Genomic DNA, 22982 nt, shown 5'->3' with positions numbered 1-22982 from the left:
GGAAAATGCAAAATACTTATGCTATTTCCTGGACACAGAGCAGACTCAACAGCATAGACAACATTTCACAAGGGGGACTTCGTATAGTCAAGTTGGTTTATTTTCCTTGGCCCCTAATTACTGACTTTACTCTAGTTCTTCTGCTTTTACATTCCAAGTTAAAGTAGTATCTTGTGACACATACAAGCAAATTGACACATAAACTCTAGACAAAGGTTTTTACCAGACCCTATATTTCTCCAAACACATCAAGAAGCTTTTAATAGTGCTGAAAGTCCCTGGATTTAATAATCAGATTTATTCCATTTCCAGGATTATAGATAGCCTAGGTCTGTTTGTTTGCCCTCTGAATTAAATTGGCATGAATAAACAATAATGACATTGATGCCAGACAAGTCACATCAGTGTGAAAGAAAACACCAGGTCCATGCTGAGGAGACCAGCCCTTGAATTAATGTAGCCCCTCACTGGCTTAGCAAATAATTTAAATTAAATAAATAAGACACAGTAAACCCAAATTTGAATAATGAGATGTTCGAGTTTGCTGCTCTTTGGAATATTATTTATATGAACAAACAGTAGCCCCAGGCGTTCTCAAATAAACCTAGCAAGCTCCCTAAAGGTTTGTTAGCTGACTGCTTGCCTGGGGGCCACTGGATCTGTTACAGTCTTGCTGTAGCTTCCTGCTGAAGAAACCCTTCCTGAATGTCTCAAAACTGGCAACAGGCTAGTCAGCGAGCATGCCAGGAAAATGCTGTGGAGACCCCAGTGAGACATGTACTTAATGTGCCTAGCATGGGCTGCCAAACTTTTGACATCTCAGATCACATCACATTTGTAATGTGCGTTAGGAGCTTTTAATCAAGGTGGAGGGAAGCATCCTCTCTCCTTCCATGGCAGAAAGCGTAGGCTGGGCACACAGTGCTGCACAAGTGCAGTACCAAGGGATGAGGGAAGATCCTTGAGGGGAAAAGCAATGATGAAATTGGCATGATTGCTAGTGGCTTCTTGTAGGACACTGAGCTAGCAATTTGGAAAAATAAGCTTGTTAGAGGAAAACAGGAACGGCACCAATCTGCTGTAATGAGCAGGCAGTAGAACAGTGCCTTGATGTCATGTTCCATTCTGGGTTTGAGCTACACACTGCAAAGGTTGTGGCCTTTCTAGGTATAAATGAACACAGCCTAATGATTTTTCCTCTCTTTTTAGTCTCCCAAGCAGACTAAATGAGTATGAATTTACAGTGGGAACAACAAAAGACAAAAGCAATGCAGCAAAATTGTGGGTGGACTAGAAGGAGGTTTCCATCAACTATGCCATATAGACTTTAATCTGTCAGGGTGAAGCAGATGAAAGACTGGATGCCTTAACCAATTGTTTCACTCTTGAGGTTAGGCAGTAACTTTCATAAGGTAGAGAGCTTCTAGTTTCCTCCAGACTACAGGCATTTTTAAAAATAATCACAACACTCCAGAATACCACCTAGCTATGAAAACATTGTCCAGGGAGTAAATTCTTGAGATGATGAAACATTCTGTTTACAGATGGGAACAAAGTGGCACAGAAGGATTAAATTATTTGCCCAATATTATAAAGCAAATCAGTGATAAAATACAGAAAAGAATCAGGTGTCCTGATGCCCACTTTTCTACATAAATCATTAGATCATAATTTATTCTGCAAGATCATCATTTCTTCCTTTCATACGCCATGTTGCTGCCAGAGAAAGATTATTCTACGTGCTGCATGGAGTAACATTTTTCCAAGTCTAATTCAAAACCTGTCAAGCCATGGAGTTGCTCTGCTATTCCCTTGGAAAATGATTCCAAAGCTTGCCAGGGCAAGGACATTTCTCCATGACAGGAAGTTTTCCATAACACTTACCCTTAATATTTTCTATTCTCTACTTTTAGTCATCTAAATATCTTGTGTCTTTCCATGGTATTTATGATCCTCAAACACTAGCAGAGTTATATTTCCTGTTTTCTCTCCCAGATATCACTTAATCAAGCAAGATAACACTAACTATTTCAGTATTAAGTGTAAAAGCAATTCCTTAAATTCTCAAAACAGTTTACATTTTGTTCCCTAAACCTTCTCCACTTTTCCAATAACAAATGCTTATTTCAGTCTTTTCACAGTGTGTTCTTTGACTTTGATCAGTACTTCTTTCCTCCCTGCTGATGGGACAGACTGCAGCAGCACACAGGATGATGGGAGAGCTGGAGTCCGAAGATGGAAATCAATTGTGTCGCAAGACCTCTAAGGTTGAGAGATTACTGGCAAGCTCCTGGAGGAATGTTTCTATCCATCCATTGGAACTGGAAGGAATGCCAGATCCTGCATTAACATTGGGCTAATTTACCCAAAGGTGAGAGGCAGAACTTACTGCTTCCTTCCTGTTCTTTTTTACCATTTTAGCCCACAGAATCCAAAAGAAACAGACACTAAATTCCAGCATTAAATAATAACAATGAAATTATTTGTTTCAGTGCCTGGCTAAATCAGCAAAAGACAAACACCAGTACCTGAAACCCTTGCGGTTTCTACTGCGGTCAGAATGAAGCCTCACAAAAACGGCCATCTCAGCAGAAATATACAACCATGGGCTGCCACATTAACATAAATTACAGCAGCCAGAAATTATTGCTGCCTCTAATCTCCAAACACTCAGGAGCTGAACTGCGTTCGGCGGAATGACCTGTCCTCCATGATGCATTAGTGTTTGCACTCACTCTCGCTCTCATGCGCACACAAAGCCCGTCCTTTTGAAGCACAGAGATTTATACTTCCTGAAAGAAAAAAAACCCAATACTTTAACTGCTCCTACCTAGTCCCCTTCCTCCTCTCTAATCAAATTATCAACCCTTAGCTTTTTGAGGACAGTGGAACCTCTTTTTTGGGTGAAGATCAAGAAACAAAGCTCCAAGTTAGCATCTTGTTCTTACCACCCCAGAAGATGCAATAACTTCCTTTCCCCCAATATTTCTAAAGCAAAAGTGGTGGGAAATAGCTGGCATCTTGAACAAGAAGATATAAAGAATCCATGTATAATTGTGCTCATACAAAGTCACAGAAAAAAAAAATCTGCTGATCTTCTTCTCTTTGAGTTTATACCATCCATCCCCTCTATCCCATGTCTTGTCTAACGTACCTATACTTCTTAAAGGCATTACAGATAGGCCTGTGAACAAGTCTGTCTAAAATTTAACTAGGAGAAAATAGTATTTACAGGTTCTTATTTCTACTAATTTTAACTTAACAACTGGCTTCTTGTTTGCATTTATAGTAATTTTAGTTGCTTTCAAATAAATTGATGAAAACCAGGTTTAAACCAAAGCGAGTGCACTGGCTTAACCAGTCTTACAGGAAACATTAACCTAAACTGGTACAACTGATGGCAGAGGAGAGGAAAGACTGAAAGTTTACTGTTGAAGATAGAATGGCAAAGGTCTGCTTAAAAAATTAATAAGCAGAAGTTGAATCTAAGTGGAACTTGTAGATTTAAGGGGCACCCAGGTACTTGAAAGGTACACATAACAGAGAGTTCAAAACAAGTTTCCACTTCAGACAAAAGGATAATATAACACTCTTTCAGGTTTTGAGCAATTTGAATTTAAAAAAATCCGAACAGCAAACGAAACACAGGACAATACACCATAGCTGGGCAACTCCCTCAAAAACATGCAAGAGCAGAACATGCTCTCCAGGTGGAGTGTGACACAAGTTCAGGTCCAGCTGACCTGACATGTGGTGTGGCTGTGGGACATGTGGCATTCTGTGGAAGGATATCTACAGAGAGAATTGCTGCTCTGAGTATGAAGAAGAACCTCTATGTTCATATCCTATTTTGTTTGAGAATGAAGGGCTTTATACATTCCTTTAAAACAACAAAAATCCATTACAGTTATCTGATTCCATTCAATTAATTTCCTCTTCCTAACCAGAATAAACTACTATCCCTCAAATTTAGACCAACTGTTGTAGTGAAAAGGAGCACAGCTTTTAATAAGAAGGTAGCAGCAATAAATAATCTAGCGTCTACTACAATAAAAGCACACTACTGACAATGACCGAGGGTTACTACTCTGAAATCATCCTACATAAAACGACAGATTAAATCAGATCTAGGCCTCTGCATAACACAATCTCTTCCACAGATTCAAATATCATGTTCTAAAAACCAGACAACAGCAACCAGAACTCTCCACAATGCCACCATGTGATCTAAAGACTCCCCACTACCCTTCATGCTTTAGGACTGAACAGCTGTCATAAATACAGAAAGCATGTAAACATTAAGGATCATTGCTATTAAAAACTACCAAATAAAAGATCTGGAATATAGTAGTTATTAATAATCACTCTCAGGACATATATATTTAGGACTCAACATTAGCAAAGTGCTACAAAAGCTCGTTAATGGCTGATGCAGGTAGTCTATGCTGCAGAGTGAGGAGAAGCCCCAAAAAGCTTGCTTTTCAGAGAAATCTTTGCATGTACTCCAGAAGGCCCTTTTAAAGACCACCAACAACAGTGGATTAAATCTGCAATGGAAATGGACTATTTCAACTGTAAATCAGTGTAAAAGTCTCACACCCCTCCATTTCAAAGTCACCACATGTTCCCACAAAAATAATCAGCTGTGAAAGAGTGAATTATGCCCACATTTAAAGTTCATTTTGTTAGGCTTTGGAGCTATATCCTCTTGAAACAAACAGACATAGTCTGAACATCCCTCAGAGGCACTGCTTATAGGTTGTCTGCAGCCTCATACATATGCTTGGAAAATATTTAAAAGGATACCTATCTATAAAACACACTCCTTTAAAACACTACCAGCAAATATTTCAAGCAGCATCCAGTTCTCCCCTCATTTACACCTCTCCTTTCATCCCAAGAGACAGCATTCTCAACATTCAGGCCTACCAGGTTAAGTTGAAAACATAACCACTGTCCTCGTGTCATCTATGTCAAAGTTATCTCTTTTTTCTCCCTCTTCTCCCTCAGATCTAAGTCCCTGAGCCTAGAAAGGTTGTCCACTTTTTTTTATGCCTCAACTGAGAAATCAAAAAATGCTCTCAGCCTTTCCAACTTTATGTTTTTATTTGGCAACAGTATACAACAACAACGATCTATGTGACATGGTTAGAGCAGAATATTCTTAGGTGTACCATCACATTGCTGCAATTGAACAGGGTACCATAAAAAAGATTTAAGCTAAGTGTTACCCTGCCTTTGCAATGAAGAGTGTGCAAACGGTTAATTAAAGCAACTCACCTAACACAATACAGTGTGATATAGCATCCAAATTTTTCACCAGTTAAATTTTAAGGTGACACACTCGCTCTGTAGAAAAAAATCATCCAACTCAGGGTGTTGTCCTGGAATAGCTATTTCATTACCATCACTCAAGTACATGTTCCCTATTTCCCTATTTCAACAAGCACACACTTTAATCCCTCTTTTTCTTCCTCTCAACCCTTTATGTGTTGCCTAAAAGATTCAGGAGAAAAAAACTCTGGGGCAATTTAAGGAGGAGGTAAGATAAGGGAAGGTTTTAATGAAGCCTCTCAGGCTCCAGGATACAAACCACACGTGCACCCCCTGACCTAGGTGCTCAATTTTTATAATAATGTCCATCCAATCCCCGTCTGTCCACCCCCCGGCCTTTGCCCCATTCCGTCCCCCGACCTGCCCCTCAGGAATTGAGTCTGGAGGTGTTTTGGAACCCTCTCTTCTTCATCTTCTTCTTCACAGCACGTAAAGTCCTTCAAGGCTTTCCGAAGTCCTGGGTGATATCTTGTTGTCCAGGCCAGGGGGCAGATGTTCTTAAACAGAATGAAGGCCTACCTTGAAAAAGACGAAATATTCTACTGGAATTCAGGGTGAATTGATATAGACTGGGGTGATAGCATTGGATATGTGTAACTACTATGCTAAAGGGTAAGGGATATAATACAGCTACTTCTAAAACCTACATTCACTACATAACTATTTCTAAAACCTGTAAAAATTAAAAAATCAAAAACTCCAAGGCAACAATGGGTTCACTGGACAGTGCACAGACCTACAGTGCCCTGCTACAAAAAAAGAGAAGGAGGATGGAGATACAGTATTCCTGTTAAGTTTTGGGATGCTTCACTCAAGATTAGACCATAGGGCTGAGCTAAGGGTCATGATGTGGCTCCTAAAACTTATATAACAACCATAAAATACTCCTAGATGGTAAGCACCAATAACACTTTTTGAACTCAAAGATGAAGTGCCCCCATCTTGTCACAAGCACTGAAGTCAACAAGACAATTTTGTTTAAAGGAATTCCTCAGTTTGCTCATTTCCCTCAATTTAAAGAAAAAAACCAAAACAAACTAAAAACAAATGCCAGAAGTCCCAATAAGTAAACAAACAAGAGAGATCATACAAACTCATCACAAAAGGAAACACTTCAGTCTTTTGTGAGAAACATTCAAGAAGCAAAGCTAAGCTGGCCAAGCTATGCCAATTGCAGGCAGCCTGGGATGCCCAAGGGGCCTCCCTGCCCTGATGATTATATATTTGGGCTGCATTGCCGTAACTCTGGCTTATGGCAATCTCTTTTCTTACCAAAAAAAAAAAAAAAAAAAAAAAAAAAAAGAAAACAAAGACAGCTATGGCTCGACAGGTCTGCAGTAAAGCCCAGCCATGTAGAAAATAGAGCAGCAGCTGCACTACAGGATCAAAAAAACAGAGTGAGTAAACTCCATCATCAGGCACAATTATCTCACTGGACGAAAAAGAAGTAGAAGATAAAATAAATATACCCACCCCCACCCCCCAAATGTCTAATACAAATAGAAGGAATTTGGGTTTCTGATGCAGGATATCTGCATAGTATCCATTAACTTCCTTACAGAGTTATGTTTTTCAAATATTTGGCTCCCATCAGACTTTAGTTTAGTACTTCAGAAGGAAGGAGCAAAGAGCATGCACAAGGCAAGTAAGTCTAACTTAGGTGACTGCCTTTCAGTCATATTCCATGCACAAAGCTCCTGGAGGAGTCATCCTGCTAAGCGTGTCAGAGGGTCACTCCCACATCCTGTCAAGGCATAACAACTACATGGCAAGCTCAGGTAAGGTAAGTAGATCTCATAGCATCAGCATACAGCACTCAAATCATCTCACAGAGACAGGCCCAAATCATATCTCCATGAGCAACTATATTTTCAGAGCGTTTGAAAAGTTTAATACACACACAGGAGCTTGGTCCTCTCTTTTCAGTGAGTCAAAATAAAACTTCCAATCAAAGACATTGCTAATACACATATCTACATGTAAATCAATAGGAAAATTTTAGATATTAAATTCTCATCTCAAGTGTTTCTCTGAACATATAAAATAGCTCTCCCCCTAACAAAGAGAGTTCGTACAGCCTTTATCCCAAAAGATAGTGGACATGAGGCAGAGACGTCAGAAATCCACCTGGCTAATAAATTTTGAGACACTAGTACACACATGCTGCTCAGAAATGCAAATAGCTTCTCTTCCCAGAACCAACTGGAGCTAAATCCCTGCTTGGGTAATGATAATCAATTCTCTAGAACAACTCTACTAAATCCACAGAAGGAGGATTTTCCTATGATGCTTGTATGATTCCGACAGTGCTGTCAGTTAGTGGCAAGAAATTCCAATTCCTCAAATACAATCAGACATCAATTTCCATCAGATGCCACATCATCATAATTTCCCCTGTCCACTCCTCACACCATGCTCTGCTCACTTTTTTCTGCCTATTTTAATGCACAAAATTGCTGGCTGCATAGACTGAGGCATCTCAAAAGGTCAAACCCGGGGTTTATGGGACACATCCACAAACTTCATGGCTGGAATGAATGCTGTGTAGCATTCAAGTATCTTTTTATTTATGTACATTTATATTTATGGCTTCTTAAAAAAAATCCTCGATGCCTTAAGGAACTATTTATAGGACAGAATTTACAGGAAATCATGTTAACTAAAGTGTTTCAGTATGTGAGTAGTGTAAATATACAACCTCTAAGTGGTTATTAGACAACAATGGACAGTGAACACCAGTGAAGACCTCTGGAATTCTGGCGCTCCACCAATGCCCTGCTCTTCAGCAAAAGGTTTTTCACTTGTCTCCAGCTCCTACACATCTCTTTGGCCTTTTGGGATAGTCAGTCCTTTGTGTGTATAGGAGGAGGGAAAAACTGCAGAGCCAGCTACAAAGAGCAGAGAAAAAAGGTGGGTGTCTTGACAAAACAGCAAAGTACTGAGGTACTCTTTGCTCTAGCCCTGCACTGCAGAGAAATCAACTTACCCGCAGCAGCAGCAGCCAAGTGTGGGGAGCAGACACGTCTACTGAATCTGCTATCATTCGAAAGATGATCACAGCGTAAAACAGCACAGCTAAATCCTGTAGCTGCTGTAAAAGTAGGTACCCAAGCTTAAAACAAAACAAAACAAACCTCACAAGAGAAATAATCTAGGGATTTGTCATTTAATCCCCTCAAATCTTTTACATTTAAGGCAATTCCATCACCTTTGACAACTCTTATTGCAATATGCTGAAAGTACATTGGAATTATGAATAAAAGGATATATAAAAGCATATAGAAAGTCTTGAAGAAATATGCTGACACATCACCAAAACACTAGAACACCACAGTGGAGTCAAAAGATACCTTCAGTTTTATAAGCACCTCCAGATTTCTCAGACAAGCGGAAAACCCAGCTGGACATCGCCCTGTCATAGTGACATCAAGAGAGGAAGCAGTACCCTTTGGCATTGCACATCCTTCCCTCCACAGAACCCCACTGAAGAGGGTGGGTGGATGCTGTGCCAACACATACACATACCAACAAATCCTCTGGAAGTGCTGACAGCCAGTCTCCACAGGGCCTGCAGGAAGCCTGAATTGCCCTCCTGTGGCCTCTCTCTTTCCAGTACACTTCAACTGAAGCAAAAGACCATGTTAGCTGCAGATCAGCAAGCTGCAGACTCACCAGAGCAACAGGTAGAGGAATAAATAATGGAAGCCAACATGTTTGAGAGCAACTGAGAAGTAAAAAAATTCACACAAGACAAAGACAAGTAGCAACATGATAAAAAAAGTAGCTGAGATGAACGCAAGTGTCACTCATCTGCAAGAGGCCACTGAACACAAATAACTGACAACTGGGCACACTCAGGAGTTTAACTGGTCTTCTAGGGATATGGTGACACGACAAATTATGATCTGCCTCTTGGAAAGCACTTTTCTTAATTCCTCCTAAACTGTGTGAAATGGGTATGGGTACATAGTATGGAGGCATTTTATAGATGTGCCCTTATGAAAAGACTAGGTCTTCTGCATTTAGAACAACTGCATCAGAGAATCGAGGGTTGTCTGTACTGCTTCAACGTGAACTGCCACGCACATCTCCAAATAACCTTAACAATGGTACCACGAAGAAATCTTCTCAATAGGAAGATCTTACTACTGTTCCTTCCAGTTTCACGTGGACACTTTATTCCACATCTCCGGCAAAACTCCATCCTTAAAGTCACCTTGAGAGACCACAGGGTTTATTCATGAACAGAGAAATACAGCTTGTGGATGCACAGAAGTTCTTGAAAGAATGAATGGTATGTGCACAGGCCCAAGTTTGAAGAGAAACAGAAACAGAGGGGAACATAATGCAGTGGCTTATTTTCTCAGATTCTGAAACTTTGCATCACTTCAGAGGCCATCTGTGGGATATGCTGGAGCTCCATCTCCACAGTAGACTTCCTGTAGAAATCTGTCACTAATATACTCAACATACTGACCACAGCTGGCATAAAAGAAGCTACACACACATCAATACTGTAGGAACACATCTCTGGAAGGTCAGAATAATACTTCAGCCTGTGTTGAAGCTCTTGTCAGGAACTACATGGGTGCTTGCACAATAGATTTTCCAGAAGAAAATCCAACATAGGCATAAGAAAAGTTGTTTAATTCACATTAAAATATAATACTACAGACAGAAATATTAACCTGCTTTACCTTTTCTCCACCAACAGGATGAAAAGAAATTCCAAGGTCATCACTCATCATCATTACAGCTGCACAAAAACAGTACTAGCAAGAATTATGTTTTTATGACTGTATCATCCAATTCCTGTAGTTTTCATAGGCATACCATATGATTTGGTTATTTTTGCAGCCTTTTTGCATTTGCAGATGTTCTAGCAAATGGTATTTATTAGAGGACTATTCCAATGTTGAAAAGATGCACATTTCAAATGGCATATTGCATAGATAATTCAAATTTGGATGGGCTCAATGAAATGGAGAAAAGGTGAAAAAGAGGACAGATTCACCAAGAAATATTTGCAAAAGAAGTTCCTGAAGAGCACGATTTAACCAAAAAAAGTCAGTTTGTGTAGGCCAAAAAAGAAGAGGGATTATGCAAATGTGTTGCTTATTCTGAACAATTTTTAAACTTCAGTATTAGTTTTAAGACCTTGATATCTAGCTTGAACCTAATCACATAGAATATCTGTATACAGTCCTCTCATGTCTGTATTTTTTAACATCTTGTTAAATATGGTCAGAACTTGCTTAGATGACCCTAAAATGTCTACAACACAGAGACAAAGGATGCCCACGGTCATAAACATGAACCACAATGCTGTCTGTTCACATGCCATTTCCAATTCATGGATTTTAAAAACTTTTGACAATAAACCTTGTAAACATCCTATGGAGCATTACAAGCATTAGTCTTTACTTTCACACCTGCAGCAGGCTGACCTGAGATCAGAACTAAGTATCCAGTCTAGGAATTCTGACTATTTTGACTATTATCTCATGTTATCTCTCAGCCTTCACCACAGTAGCCACACACCCAACTCTGTAGTTCCCATTTCCAAATATTCTCCCAAGTTCTTCTCACAGCAGCACAAGAAAAGTTAATCTAACACTGAGGGAAATATAAGAAAACTATCTATGCTGGAAATAGCCACTAGCAATTTCCAATTATTCCCAGACAGCCTGGCATCTCTTCATAGTGTCATTTACTGTTATCAGATAATAGCTAGTTATTTCTCAGACAAACAGATGGAATCTAATCCTGTTCTCCTACCTGGGTTTGTAAGATTTTTTCTTGTGAGTTATCTTCTGAGAATTATCTCTGGAGATTTTCCTCTCCAGTGGAACTGGTTAAAAGATATTAGGTAAGTTCAGAATTCACCAGGGCACCTGACATTTTCTTCACATAATGTTCTCTTGCATAATAGGTGGGATATTATGCAGAATAACATGCTTATGCTGGGAACATCAGCTTGAAAGGGACCCATTTCCTTGGAGTGGGCAATCTGGAACTAGTTAGAAACATCGGTAAAACAGAACAACTGACGGACATCAACCAAAGCTGCACACAATCAAGGAAAGAAATTACCACGTTAATGTGAATTTTTAGCTCCAAAATTTACACACGGATAAAGAACACAGAATACCTCGGGAGATCTTGATTTAAGTTCTTACACTGCTCTGACACCAGATATGATCTTACTCAACAACCAAAACAAGCTGGCAAGCTGCAGCTTCTGATAGGACACACGTTCACATCTCTCTCCCCAAACACAGCATAAATAGCTCCCCATCACTGGCACTTTAGTAGACTGTGTATGGTCTGTAAAAAATGAAAGAAATCACCTTCCCTCCATTCTAAGGGCACGAGGCTAGAGCAGCAAAAAGGAGGCAACTGACATTACTGCTGGTTCACAAAAGATTTGTTTCAGAGATTATTCTAGGACGTTTGTTACCAGGTGTCTTAGTGCAATTCCAGTCCCAACATTCTCTATTAAAAAAGATAAGATAAATATAAAACAATTGGAGAAGCATCTGAGGATTCATCATATTCTGTAAACATCTCATTTGCAGCATGGAGTTTGTATTTATCTTCTTTTCATCCACCCTGATGTGAGCTGCTTTTGTAGTTCTCCACAGACGTAATGCTAACATCTCAGGGAAAACAAAACCACTTTAGAAGTTATTTCAGAATGTACAGATATAATGCAGAGACATTATTCTCAACCTTTACTTTAGTTTCAGAGGTAAAACAGAAAGTACATTAAGACTAGTCTGCAAAAAACTTCTCGTGAAGCCAGATTTTGGTGTGAACTAGGAAAAAGACTTTCTTTGAACTCTGTATTGCTTGCATTTGCATTTTGAAACTGAGATTTCCCCTTGAAACTCCCAATATGCTTCTGTTACCTTCAGGGAACAATAAGGGAGCCCTCCTGTGGATAATGCATCAAATTTAAATTCCCATGACCGACAAGGAAAGACTATGTAACCTAGGGGATAAAATGGCTCTATTTTAGAGCAAAGAGAGTGAGGTGGTAATCCACTGGGGGCTGTAGTTTAATTTAAATGGCTATTAACTTTGTTCCATGGGGGCAGTTATAGCCTAATTCATACTACTTTTCTGAAGCAAAAGAAATCGCAGCAAATAAAACATTCAGGCTACAAAAGACATCTTAACAAGACAAAAAAAGTGTAATGGCTTTATATATATATTATGAATGTTAAAATATAATTATTTACGCTTCCAACTCTTGGATACACGATGTTTAATTTCAGGGGCAATATTCACATGAGGGCATCAATATTGTTTATATCAGTAAAGTTAGGTACTTGCTCAGTCAGGATTCTCTGTGTTCCTGAGTACATCACTGCTTGCTTTACCTAAGGCATGACAAAGAGCATAACACCCTCTTCCTCCCTACTGAAACAGGAAAATACTCAGAAAGGGAGAACACCAAGACCTGAGACCAAGTTAACTCTATTGCCTGCCTTCAGTTCTTATATTTGGCTCATCCAATTTTAAACAACAGCAGCTCTGCTCTCATAAATAGCAAAATGGCCACATTCACCATTGCAACACACCATTGTTCATTGTCTGCCACTGTCTTCAAACACTTATTTTTAGGAAAACAAACAAAACCCCCAAGTATTTGGCCATGCTGGGATTTCAGCACTGAATAAAACCATCTAAGTTCTACCTCAACCACTCCTAGAAAAAATGTAAATGTGCTTTAAAAGTTTTGGATAATCTTGCATTTATAGGCTGTAGCTAACAGAAGTTATATCTGATCTGCACCCTACAGGATGGAAACTGGGCTCTGATGTTCATAGCTGCTGAGTGTGTCCCCAGTCTCTAGACTTAGGCTTAGCTATCCTATGAGCTCAATTCCCTTATGTTATATGTTGGCACAATTCTACCAATGTCAGTTTATTTCTAAAAGCTTATGCCAGCACATCTTTCCAAAGGAGTGTGAGTTAGTGAAAAGCATAAACCAGGTCCATTAACCTCTCTGTAACAGAATGAATCTACACAGCAGTCTCAATCTAGTTTCAAATATTTCTACTATTCCCTTTAAGTGTCTGTTCTTTGGAATCTGTTATGTCCATTCAAGTGCTCATGTGATAGCACTCAAAGACAACTCCTGGTATACTTAAATACTCAATCTTTCACATTCCCTCAACAGACATTTAGAAAATCAATTATATGCAGAAATGTGCCTACAATGTAATTTCACACCTGCTACAGAGCCTCACATCCCTACTGATATGCCTTGTGACAAAGGCTTTTGCAATCTCTAAACACACTGTAATAGTACTATCAGAGGAGTAAAATAATTTCCTAAACACCATAGCTTCAGCAGTGGTGATGGTACTGGAGGAACTGGCAGTACAACAATTTACATCCAGAAGTATCAAAGGGTTGATAGGACAACTTATCTAGACGGTCAACTTCACTAGGGACTAATAAAGCCACAGTCCAGTACATAACTTCTGTTAGACCTCTGTTCCTCTTCACAGCAGCTACTCAGGAGAGGCACTAACCTCCATGCTTTTACCAGAATTTTAGCACCTCTGTGACCTTGTGCTATCACTGCTAGGCACCAGCCCATCACATTCCCTCTAGCCTGAGTAGCCAAGGTCCTGTTCAAGTAACATCTTCTTCAAGGAGCACAGAGTGCTTAAATTAATCATAGAGAACAGGACTGGAGGACAAAAGACAGACAATGTGCTTATCTTTCCTTTTTCCGCTCTTTAAACTTCCTCTTGGTCTCCCAGGTTAACTGCTTAGTTTATTTCACTTTTGAAATGGTTGCATACAAAATGCCAATCAGAAAGAATGAACAACATACAGCTATAGGGACTCCTACTGTAGGGACACTACCGGGGGAACTGTACAGGCAGGTCACTTTACCAGCAGACAAGACAAAAAGCAGCACTGGAAGTTAACAGAGCACAACAATTTTTTTTTTACAATCACTCTGGCAAGGAATTGAAGAATATTCCATGCAATTGAAATTGCAGGGAGAACTTAATAATCACTTGTAGTCCAATTTGTTCAGAACACTGAAACTAATGCTCTGATCTGTCTAAACATACTACACAGCTCCTGTGGACTGCAAGTAATCAAGGCTTGACTTCTGCATTCTGCTGAAGGAATTTTCTCGCAGATTTTTATAAAAATAGAGGTAAAATTCAACAGTCTTTGCTATCATGAGTCTTTCTATAAACAAAGGACATTCAACCTACTGATATTTTTTGTTTTGATCTGCTCTCAGAAACACTGCACATGGTGGAGGATTTCTGCACCTCAGACGACAAACCAATGGAGAACAAGACAGGAAAATATGACTTATTTCTCAGTTAGTATGCCATCATATAAGGCCTGGCTTCCAAATCCACAGATGTGAGCAGACGGATTTCCATTTCATTCAACTAAATTAGAATCAAATCTATAATACAAGTCAGGGACGAAATATCTGCAAACGCAAACACAAGCAGCGGTCTTAGAATTTCATATGTACAGAGCAAGGAAGTAATGGTATCAGAGACTAAATACCTACATCACAGTTTAAGCATAGCAATTCTGAAAAATTGTGCACTTTCAGGCATAATAATTTTCTGGAATGAAAAAAAAAAAGTATTCACAAATGCTAAGTGTACAATGAGGGATCAGACAACACTCACTGCCTAGATTAGTACATCTGCATGGAACATTAGTCTGATCAATAGCAAGAAATAATTTCCATCAAAAGAACAGCAGTATCTTGAATATGGCAAGAAACAGGGCAACAGACTTAACATGTCAGATTAGTAATAACTCCCATGCAGGTGAAGAAATACCTTCTGTGAAAAGATCAGGAAAAAAAAATCAACACAAAACCAAAACACACAACTACTTAAAGACAGGTAAAACCAGAAAAAAAACAACCCCATGCATGCGAAGAAAGGAAATACCTTCATCTGGGGAGAGGAGCTCTATTAAATATTAGGAAAGTAAATCACTGAGATGCAAGATAACCACATATTCTGAATACCTGGATCCAGAAAATAAATGTGAGCATCTCACAATGACTGATCTCTCGCAATTTTCAAACATTTACCCTATTTTGTCATAAGCAAAAAATTACAAAAACCTCCACCTCTCTTACCAGTTTTATTGAAGAAGCTTCCATAAAATAGGATTGCCAAAACTTTAGAAGTTCTTTCAATATTAAAAATAAAAAATTTCAGTTTTATGATAACATTTGATTCCAGACACATTGGAGCAACTGTGACTCATCAAATCCTGATCCAACACAGCATAAGATAGGAGGGAAGACTGAGTTAAAAAGGCATGACACCAAACCAGTTTCAGAGATCTTTGTAACTGGAAGCAGATTTCAGTGACTCATTTTCATAATACCTTCAGCTCCCACCTTTTACTGGAGTACGAGCCAGGGTCACTGCGGTCCTGAAGATGAGATAGTAATACGCAAGATAAAAAGGAGAGGAAAAACAAAATAACAAGAAGATTCATGACTGAATTTGGAGTCTTTGCAGGGTTTAATACATCTCCTTAGAGATCTTAATTGCACATCAATCTTCTTCAGCTAGAGAACGAGAGGTGAACGTGCAATTCTTCAGCTTGGCACAGAGGGCAAACTGGAGTTAGAAGAAAAGGAGAAAAGAAGGGCATGCTCAATAGAAACTGGATTTTCTCTCCTCTTACCATAAGAAGACAAGAAGCTTTCCCTTAGTTCTTGCCAACACAGGGAAATTACTTTGGAACAACTAAGAATGTGACAGCATTCTGTCTGTAATTCCCTTATTCTATACCTTGTGTTCTTTTTGGCAGTTAAGCTTAATTCACTTCTAACCCACACAAAGGCATGTTCAGTGCACGGTGCCCACATAAGGAATTAGAGGAGAATAAGTATGCTAAGCTAAGAAGACCTTAGCACAAAGTTCTTCATCAACCTTCGTTGCCAATGTCACCCTTGTGACACTCCTACTGCCACAGAAGGAAAAAGAATTAGGTGAGAATCCTTGCTCTCTACTCCTATAAATAAAAGATAGACAAGGATTACCCTCTGCTGGTATTAGAGTCAGCCACATCCAAGCTATCTAGCCATAATCAGAGTGGCATATCCAAGATAAACCAAGAACAGTGTAACATCCAGTCTACACTATGTTTAGATGAACTGGACACCATCCTCTTTAATGGCTTTAAGCTTTGTCTGGTTTATGTGGCTCCAGACAGAATATTTACATTTTTTACTGTATGTCCTGGTTTCAGCTGGGATAGAATTAATTGTCTTCCTAGCATCTGGTATAGTGCAGGTTTTGGATTTAGTATGAGAATCATGTTGGTAACTCACTGATGGCTTTAGTTCTTGCTAAGTAATATTTATACTAAGTCAAAGACTTTTCAACTTCTCATGCCCTGCCAGGGAGAAGGCTGGAGAGGCAGAAGAAGTTAAGAGGGGATGCAGCCAGGACAGCTGACTCCAGCCGACCAAAAGGATATGTCCCATTAAACTGCCTTTGTCTCAACCCATAAGTTCTCACTTTTACTCTTCCAGTTTTCTCCTGCATCCCACTCACAGGCTGAGCGGTGCTCAGCTGCCATCTGTAGTTAACCCGTGACACCGTATGAACAACTTATCTCTGTGACGATAACAAGAAAAAATTTCCTAACAGTCTAGACTTATCAGATCTAGATTGGAGATTTATGTAATCAATAGACATTGTATTACTACGATCTTTTCTGTATTTTATATCATAAATTCAAAATTAGTAAAGTCACTAGAGTTGAGATGGATGTCTCAAACACCAATTCTCAGTCCCTCTTGTTTTCAGAGTTCATGTTCCTGAAGAAACACCAACACAGAAATACCCAGTAACATGACTCCCATTCACAACAACAATATTTTGTTCTAAGGGTAACTTAGAGTCAAGCAGAAAATAAAAAAATAAAATAAAATAAAATAAAAACAAACAAACAAAAAAACCACACACACACACACAAAAACCTACCACCAACCTATTGATGAGCATTCCCAGTTTCTAATGCAGAAGAGTCATACATTAAACTACATTCCTTATAACACTATAGACTTATGTCCCCCTTAAGGTTTAGGAATACCCAAAATTTCTTCACATACTTAAATGAAGACTGTCAGGATTAAAATTATGAACTGTCCCCTGATGGGCATGCAGTGATACACCTTCAGACCTTTTTAAACCGTCTTCCCCTAAGTTACTCGTAAGACTATCAGAACATTTCAGAAAAATGTAGCTTAGATTTCCCAATTGGTTTCAAGATAAGATATGCACAAAGCAAGAGATGAGTGGTATCAACCCATTGCATTTTCTCTTGATGAACTTTTCTTTCTTCCTTACTATTTCAATTACATTTAAATTTTGAATAGAAGCCTCTCCTGCTTCTAAAAAATAATGATACTTAAAGTCCCTGTTTCTATACATAAGAAAAGTGTTATAGAATCTATGCATTCTTGGGGAGAAGAAGAGGCCATGTTATTTTTTAAAACCAAATCCACATTTTGAATCTAAGCAGCATATTTCACATTTCAGAGTCTGGCAGCTCACCCATAACATCGAACTTGGACTAGCAAAAAGACAAAAAGGAAAAAGCACACTTGTCTGCCCTGGAACTCTGCTGCCCTTAGGCATGAGCCAGAAATAATCCCAGAGGCAGGATGCAAATGAAATGTGTCATCAGTGAACAGGCCTTAACGCATTTTACCTTAAACATTTACATTAACAGATGGTCCCCAGCAGTCCCATAAACTTGCTCTGAAATTCATTTCCATCTCACTCCAGGCCCCATTTGTCATTGGTCAAACAGAAGAATGTCGCAAGGGTGTTGAATCAGAACAGAGGAAAGGGACAAACTGTATGAAATGATTGGTGTCACCTACACATATGCATTTGACCTCAGTTATAAAGGGAGAAAAAACTGAAGGTAAGACGAAAAGGAAGGAATAAGGTGGTGATCAGATGACCTAGTACTACTAGGAGTAAAAAAAAAACAACAACCCAACAAAAAACCAAAACGAGAAAACCACACTGCTTTTGGGGAGAAGACAAATGATACTTTTTTAAGTGGAGATGTAGCTGGGTGCTGTGGAAGTGGCCACATTAAGGTGACTGGCTGGCTCATTCAGATCAGGAATAGCATAATGCAGCAGACTGCTCAGCCTGCACTCGTGGGAGATGTAAAACTCTCAGATCAGTCCAGTGCTCATGTATATGACTCTGCTTTTGCTGAGCCTCTAAATTGTCAGCTCTGTCCCAGAAAGTGATATTGGTTTAACCAGGGAAAGAATGGAAATAAGCCCTGCCATGGTAGGTTGAAAAATAACAGCTCTTAAGCCACAGCTCATCTGTGGCTTGAGTTCACTATAGGAAGGACATAAATATTAATTAATTTGTTTCATTTTTTCCTTGGCCAAGTGACAGAAAGAAATTGTCAGAACAGAGATACCTGCCAAACAAAAATCTCAGGTGCAAGAGGAAAAACCACAAATCAGTCTAGCTGAATTCAGAGAGGGATAAGAACAGAAATGGATAAAAAGTGGCACAAGGTGATACTTCTTTATTCAGGGGCTGAAGAATGCAAGCAACAGAGTTTGATCTATATTCTCAGCAGACTCTTTCAGCACAGATGCCACAGGTGCTCAGACTGTCCCAGATGTATAATACGCTGAGTAATCTCAGAACATTTCTCTGAAGCCCAGAAATATCGACTCCATTTTACAAACATGAAATTGAAGCACATCAGAGATAAAGACCATCACCCCACAAAGAATGTCCACAGTCAAAACGAAAAATTAACTGAATCACTTGAATCTCAGGGTAACGTCTTAGTGTCTTAATCATTCAATTCTGCCCAGCAACTGCTCTTTCTCCCTGTGCAAGCAGGAGACAGGTACTGGGATGAACTAGCAGGATGGCTTATGCTGTTTTGTTGTGATGGTAAGAAAAAGCAGAGACAATCCATTTCTTTCATCTGCAAGAGAAGTTTATGAAAAGAAAAGCTTCCTTTACTTCTCTAAATTGCTTCAGGGGATAGAATATACAGCACTTCACATTGTTTCCATGGATTTTATACTGTAAATTTGAATACAAGACTTACATTTGAAAACGAATGACAGTGCTCTACAGTAAAGCTCAATCTTCATAAAAAAATCCCATGGTGTCAGATTACTGAACTATACTGTTCTGTTTAAATCAGAGGAAGCTTGCCTACTCCTACAATCTATATTGAGCCTTTCAGCCTGAGTCGAAATGTGAGGCAATTGTGAGAAATACTGTCTTCCATTCAGTAGTAACGTTACCATTTCACACAGGTTCTTTGGTGGGCAGTTCACTACAGCCCAATGACTTCACCCCAGATCTTGCACCAGAGCATCCAGGTGCTTTGAAATAGGGTTTTCCTAAGCGAAATTTAAGAACATATTCATTAAAATGTGATTTTTTTATTTTTTTTTTTTTACCTCTCACACTTCAGAAGACATTAACGAATTTTGCCATACTGTCTATATTTCAGAGGCTACTTAGAAAGCTAAGCTTCATAAAACACAGAAACAGAAAAACTGATTTCTCCAAAGGTCCCATAGTTGCATTCATGACAGTGACGTATTCTTTTCTTTCTCTAGAGTTCAACAGCATCTGCTCTAGAGAAAATCTCTGCCCCTAAAATGAGTCAGCAGTATTCATGATAAGCCCCAATTTCTAATTTTCCCATGATCTGCCTAGCTGAAACTCCTGCTGGTACTTGTCACACCAGAATGGAGAACATCTCCCTCTCCCTCCTTGCAAACTTAGGATACTTCCAAGTGTAACTAAGGACTGTGCCAAGATGGGAAGAACAGCCTTGTAGAGATGGTCAGATAAATAAGAGCCAGCTATATCTTTAACATTGTTGTAAACTTGTCAGAAATTACCAGTTCCGCTGAACAAAAACTGGCCATGACCTTATTTTAAACACTTTCAAGTTCAAGTAATCAGTTAATTATGAGGGGTCTTTGTCAGAAGTCTCATTTAGGCTTTGACTGAGAAATATGTTTTATTTCACACTTTCAGCCTGTACCTAATGAGTAAACAGGGAATCTAGCAGTGAGATCGGTTTTTCAAAGATAATATAACAAAAAGAAATCTAAATAATGACAATTAGCGTGACCACCCTACCATTTTGGGAGTCAGTGGCCAAAACACCACACTGCAACAATATACTCTTCCAGCAGTTAAAATGCAAGCCTGACTGTTGCTGCATTCCTTCTCCACTGAACTCAGTGAACATCTGACAGGGTTGCAGTGGGAGGGGACTTTAGGCTCCACCTTATCCTGGAGGCAACCCTCAGAATTTCTCTAATCTCAAGGCCAGCATGGTCACTGCAAACTTCAGCCAGCTTGCTTGCAGAAACCACCTCTGGTTTCATGTCAGGTTTCCCCTCTCCTGCTTGCTGCTCCTTACCCTCTCAAACAAGCGGAGGAAAGAACGTGCCCTCGTAACAAATATAAAGCAGCCAGTATTGCAGCTATTATAATTCAATTCTGTCTTCTGCTTTTAAAAATCACAGTATATCCTACAAGTTTTTGCAAACTGCATTTTTTAAATACACCTGCCAGTCATCTTCAAGCAGCCAGACTTTTCCACTAATTACCAGCTAGGATACCACAGTACTCATCCACTTATTGTAGCCTGCACTGGATGATTTGTACAGGCATCTCAGTATGTGCTGCAGTTTCCAGGTAGTGGCACCAGGCAGATGTATAGGGGTTTTGTACACTTCTAGAAAATGCACAAACACACAACACTGCTTTAAGAAATCTACACTCTGTGCTACTGGATGAGATCATGATAGTGAGGATTTCATTTCCACCAAGGCAAATTTTTACTCAGGAATCTTTTCTGTTCTTTCAGTAAGTGGCAATTTAAGCAAACTGCATTTATAGCACTGATTCTGAAGAGGGAGGGAGAGAGTGCCCAGTGAGATAGGACTCTAAGTGATGGGTCCCAAGGGAGCTAAAACACAGATGTCATAAAAACCCATTTCAGAAACTGTATACAAAGGCACAGCTGTGCAATGGGAAGCAAAACAGGTGGCACCGGCATCAGAGGTTGGCAGAGCATGGAAATAAACACGATGCCTCACATTACAGTACAACATTGCCACAAGATACCTTCAAAAAGGAACCTTTAAAAAAGGCCTCTAAGAAAAGACCTCTTTCTCCACTGCCTCTGGAGAAGTTGCTAAGGTTAAGCATCCCTCTTCAAACAAAGCATCTCCAGAGCATAGAGTGCATTTGTCCATGATCTGTGAATTTACACAAGCTACCAAAGACTTGTGAAGTCAGCTGGAGTTAAGAGCCCCTCAGCAATATACTAAATCAGTCCCACACTCACCCTGGAGTGCTCTACTTAGAAGCAGCTGTTTTTCCACTGCTTTTGTTCAGTTTTGCACCCTCAGGTTGAACAGGCCAGTTATCCCCCTCACTCTGTGTCAGGTCAAGACAGCAACTGAAGCAGCACAGGACCCGAGTCATCTCACTGCCACTTTCTGGTCCGTTCACAAGAGCAGACTGCTTCCTTTCCTTCTAATCTGTTACGCTGTAGACAAATTCTCTCCGTACAACAGATTTTGAAGAGCTGACCAGCTCTCTCCTCAGTGGTTAGACCAGATTTAAGGGCAATGTGATCCTATTAGGATGCAAGGTCATGCAATTCACTGCTATAAATCAACTGCCTTGGTCAGAGAAACTCCATCTGAGGCAGTAGGGAGCTCACCAGTTCACTGACATCTGACACCTCGCAATATTTTAAAAGTATGTTCTGAAAAGTACCACCAATAAAAATGACAGCGTAGAGGTGTCTTTTTATTCTGTGATGCCAAATCAAATTCTCTGAACAGGCACTCAAAAACCTAATGTACCCATCCACACCCAACTGTCTCTTATGTCACCATCCTGACATGACACATCCTGCTTTGAGAACACTACTGGTGCAGTAGTGGGAGGCCAACTCTATCCTTTATGCTTTCCAATGGTACTAAATCTAATCTTTTTGAGAAGGATACAAGTATCACCCAAATAGGTAGCTTGGGACCAGGTTGGTGGCATCTGTGGTGGTGGTACATGTGCTTGTTTTCACATGTGATTTTTTTTGACTCCAAAAATTCAAAAAACCTAGAGAGTAATAGCATATGTTTATGTCTGACTTTTCATCTATAGAAAGAAGATATTTGTATACCCAGTCACTTCTCAAAATCACTGAGGAAGATGTCAAGTTGATCATAATTGAGACACTAGTAAAGTGCAAAGTTAACTTAAGAACATTAAAGCAGCATGTTAAAAACAGGGAGTGTACAGAATTACTTTTGATATCACACATTTTGAACATTTCAATCTTTCCTCTGATACTTATCTGGATTTGGACAAGTATCGTTTGAAGCATACAGCAGGAATATACAAGGATTTATTATGATTAGAAAATTGTTCAATGCTATTACACTTACAAATATTTCTATCTTTTGATGAAGGGGATCTTCTTACACATTGTTTGAAATGCTTTTGAGTTATCCCAGTGGTACAAGGTGCAGCTCACAGAGCTTAAAGGCACAAAAGTTCAAAGCACAGCAC

At 39.4% G+C, this 22982-nt stretch overlaps 1 protein-coding gene across 12 annotated transcripts in view; it reads right to left on the bottom strand.

Moving 5' to 3' along the window:
• Positions 1–22982, bottom strand: part of LOC108505488 (neurexin-3) — a 915200-nt gene that overhangs the window by 363945 nt on the left and 528273 nt on the right. The window contains exon 16 of one of the 12 annotated variants that reach the window (XM_017831543.1): positions 5745–5853. The exons of the other annotated variants lie outside the window; for them this stretch is intronic. Within the exon in view, the coding sequence (XP_017687032.1) occupies positions 5774–5853 (80 nt within the window). The 3' untranslated portion in view covers positions 5745–5773. Of the gene's footprint in view, positions 1–5744; positions 5854–22982 lie in introns of those variants that run through there. 12 annotated transcript variants of the gene reach the window in all.

This window comes from Lepidothrix coronata, unplaced genomic scaffold (assembly GCF_001604755.1).
Source record: "Lepidothrix coronata isolate B3197 unplaced genomic scaffold, Lepidothrix_coronata-1.0 Scaffold192, whole genome shotgun sequence".
In the NCBI taxonomy this organism is placed as follows: domain Eukaryota; kingdom Metazoa; phylum Chordata; class Aves; order Passeriformes; family Pipridae; genus Lepidothrix; species Lepidothrix coronata.
This window is presented reverse-complemented; position numbering and strand designations above follow the sequence as displayed.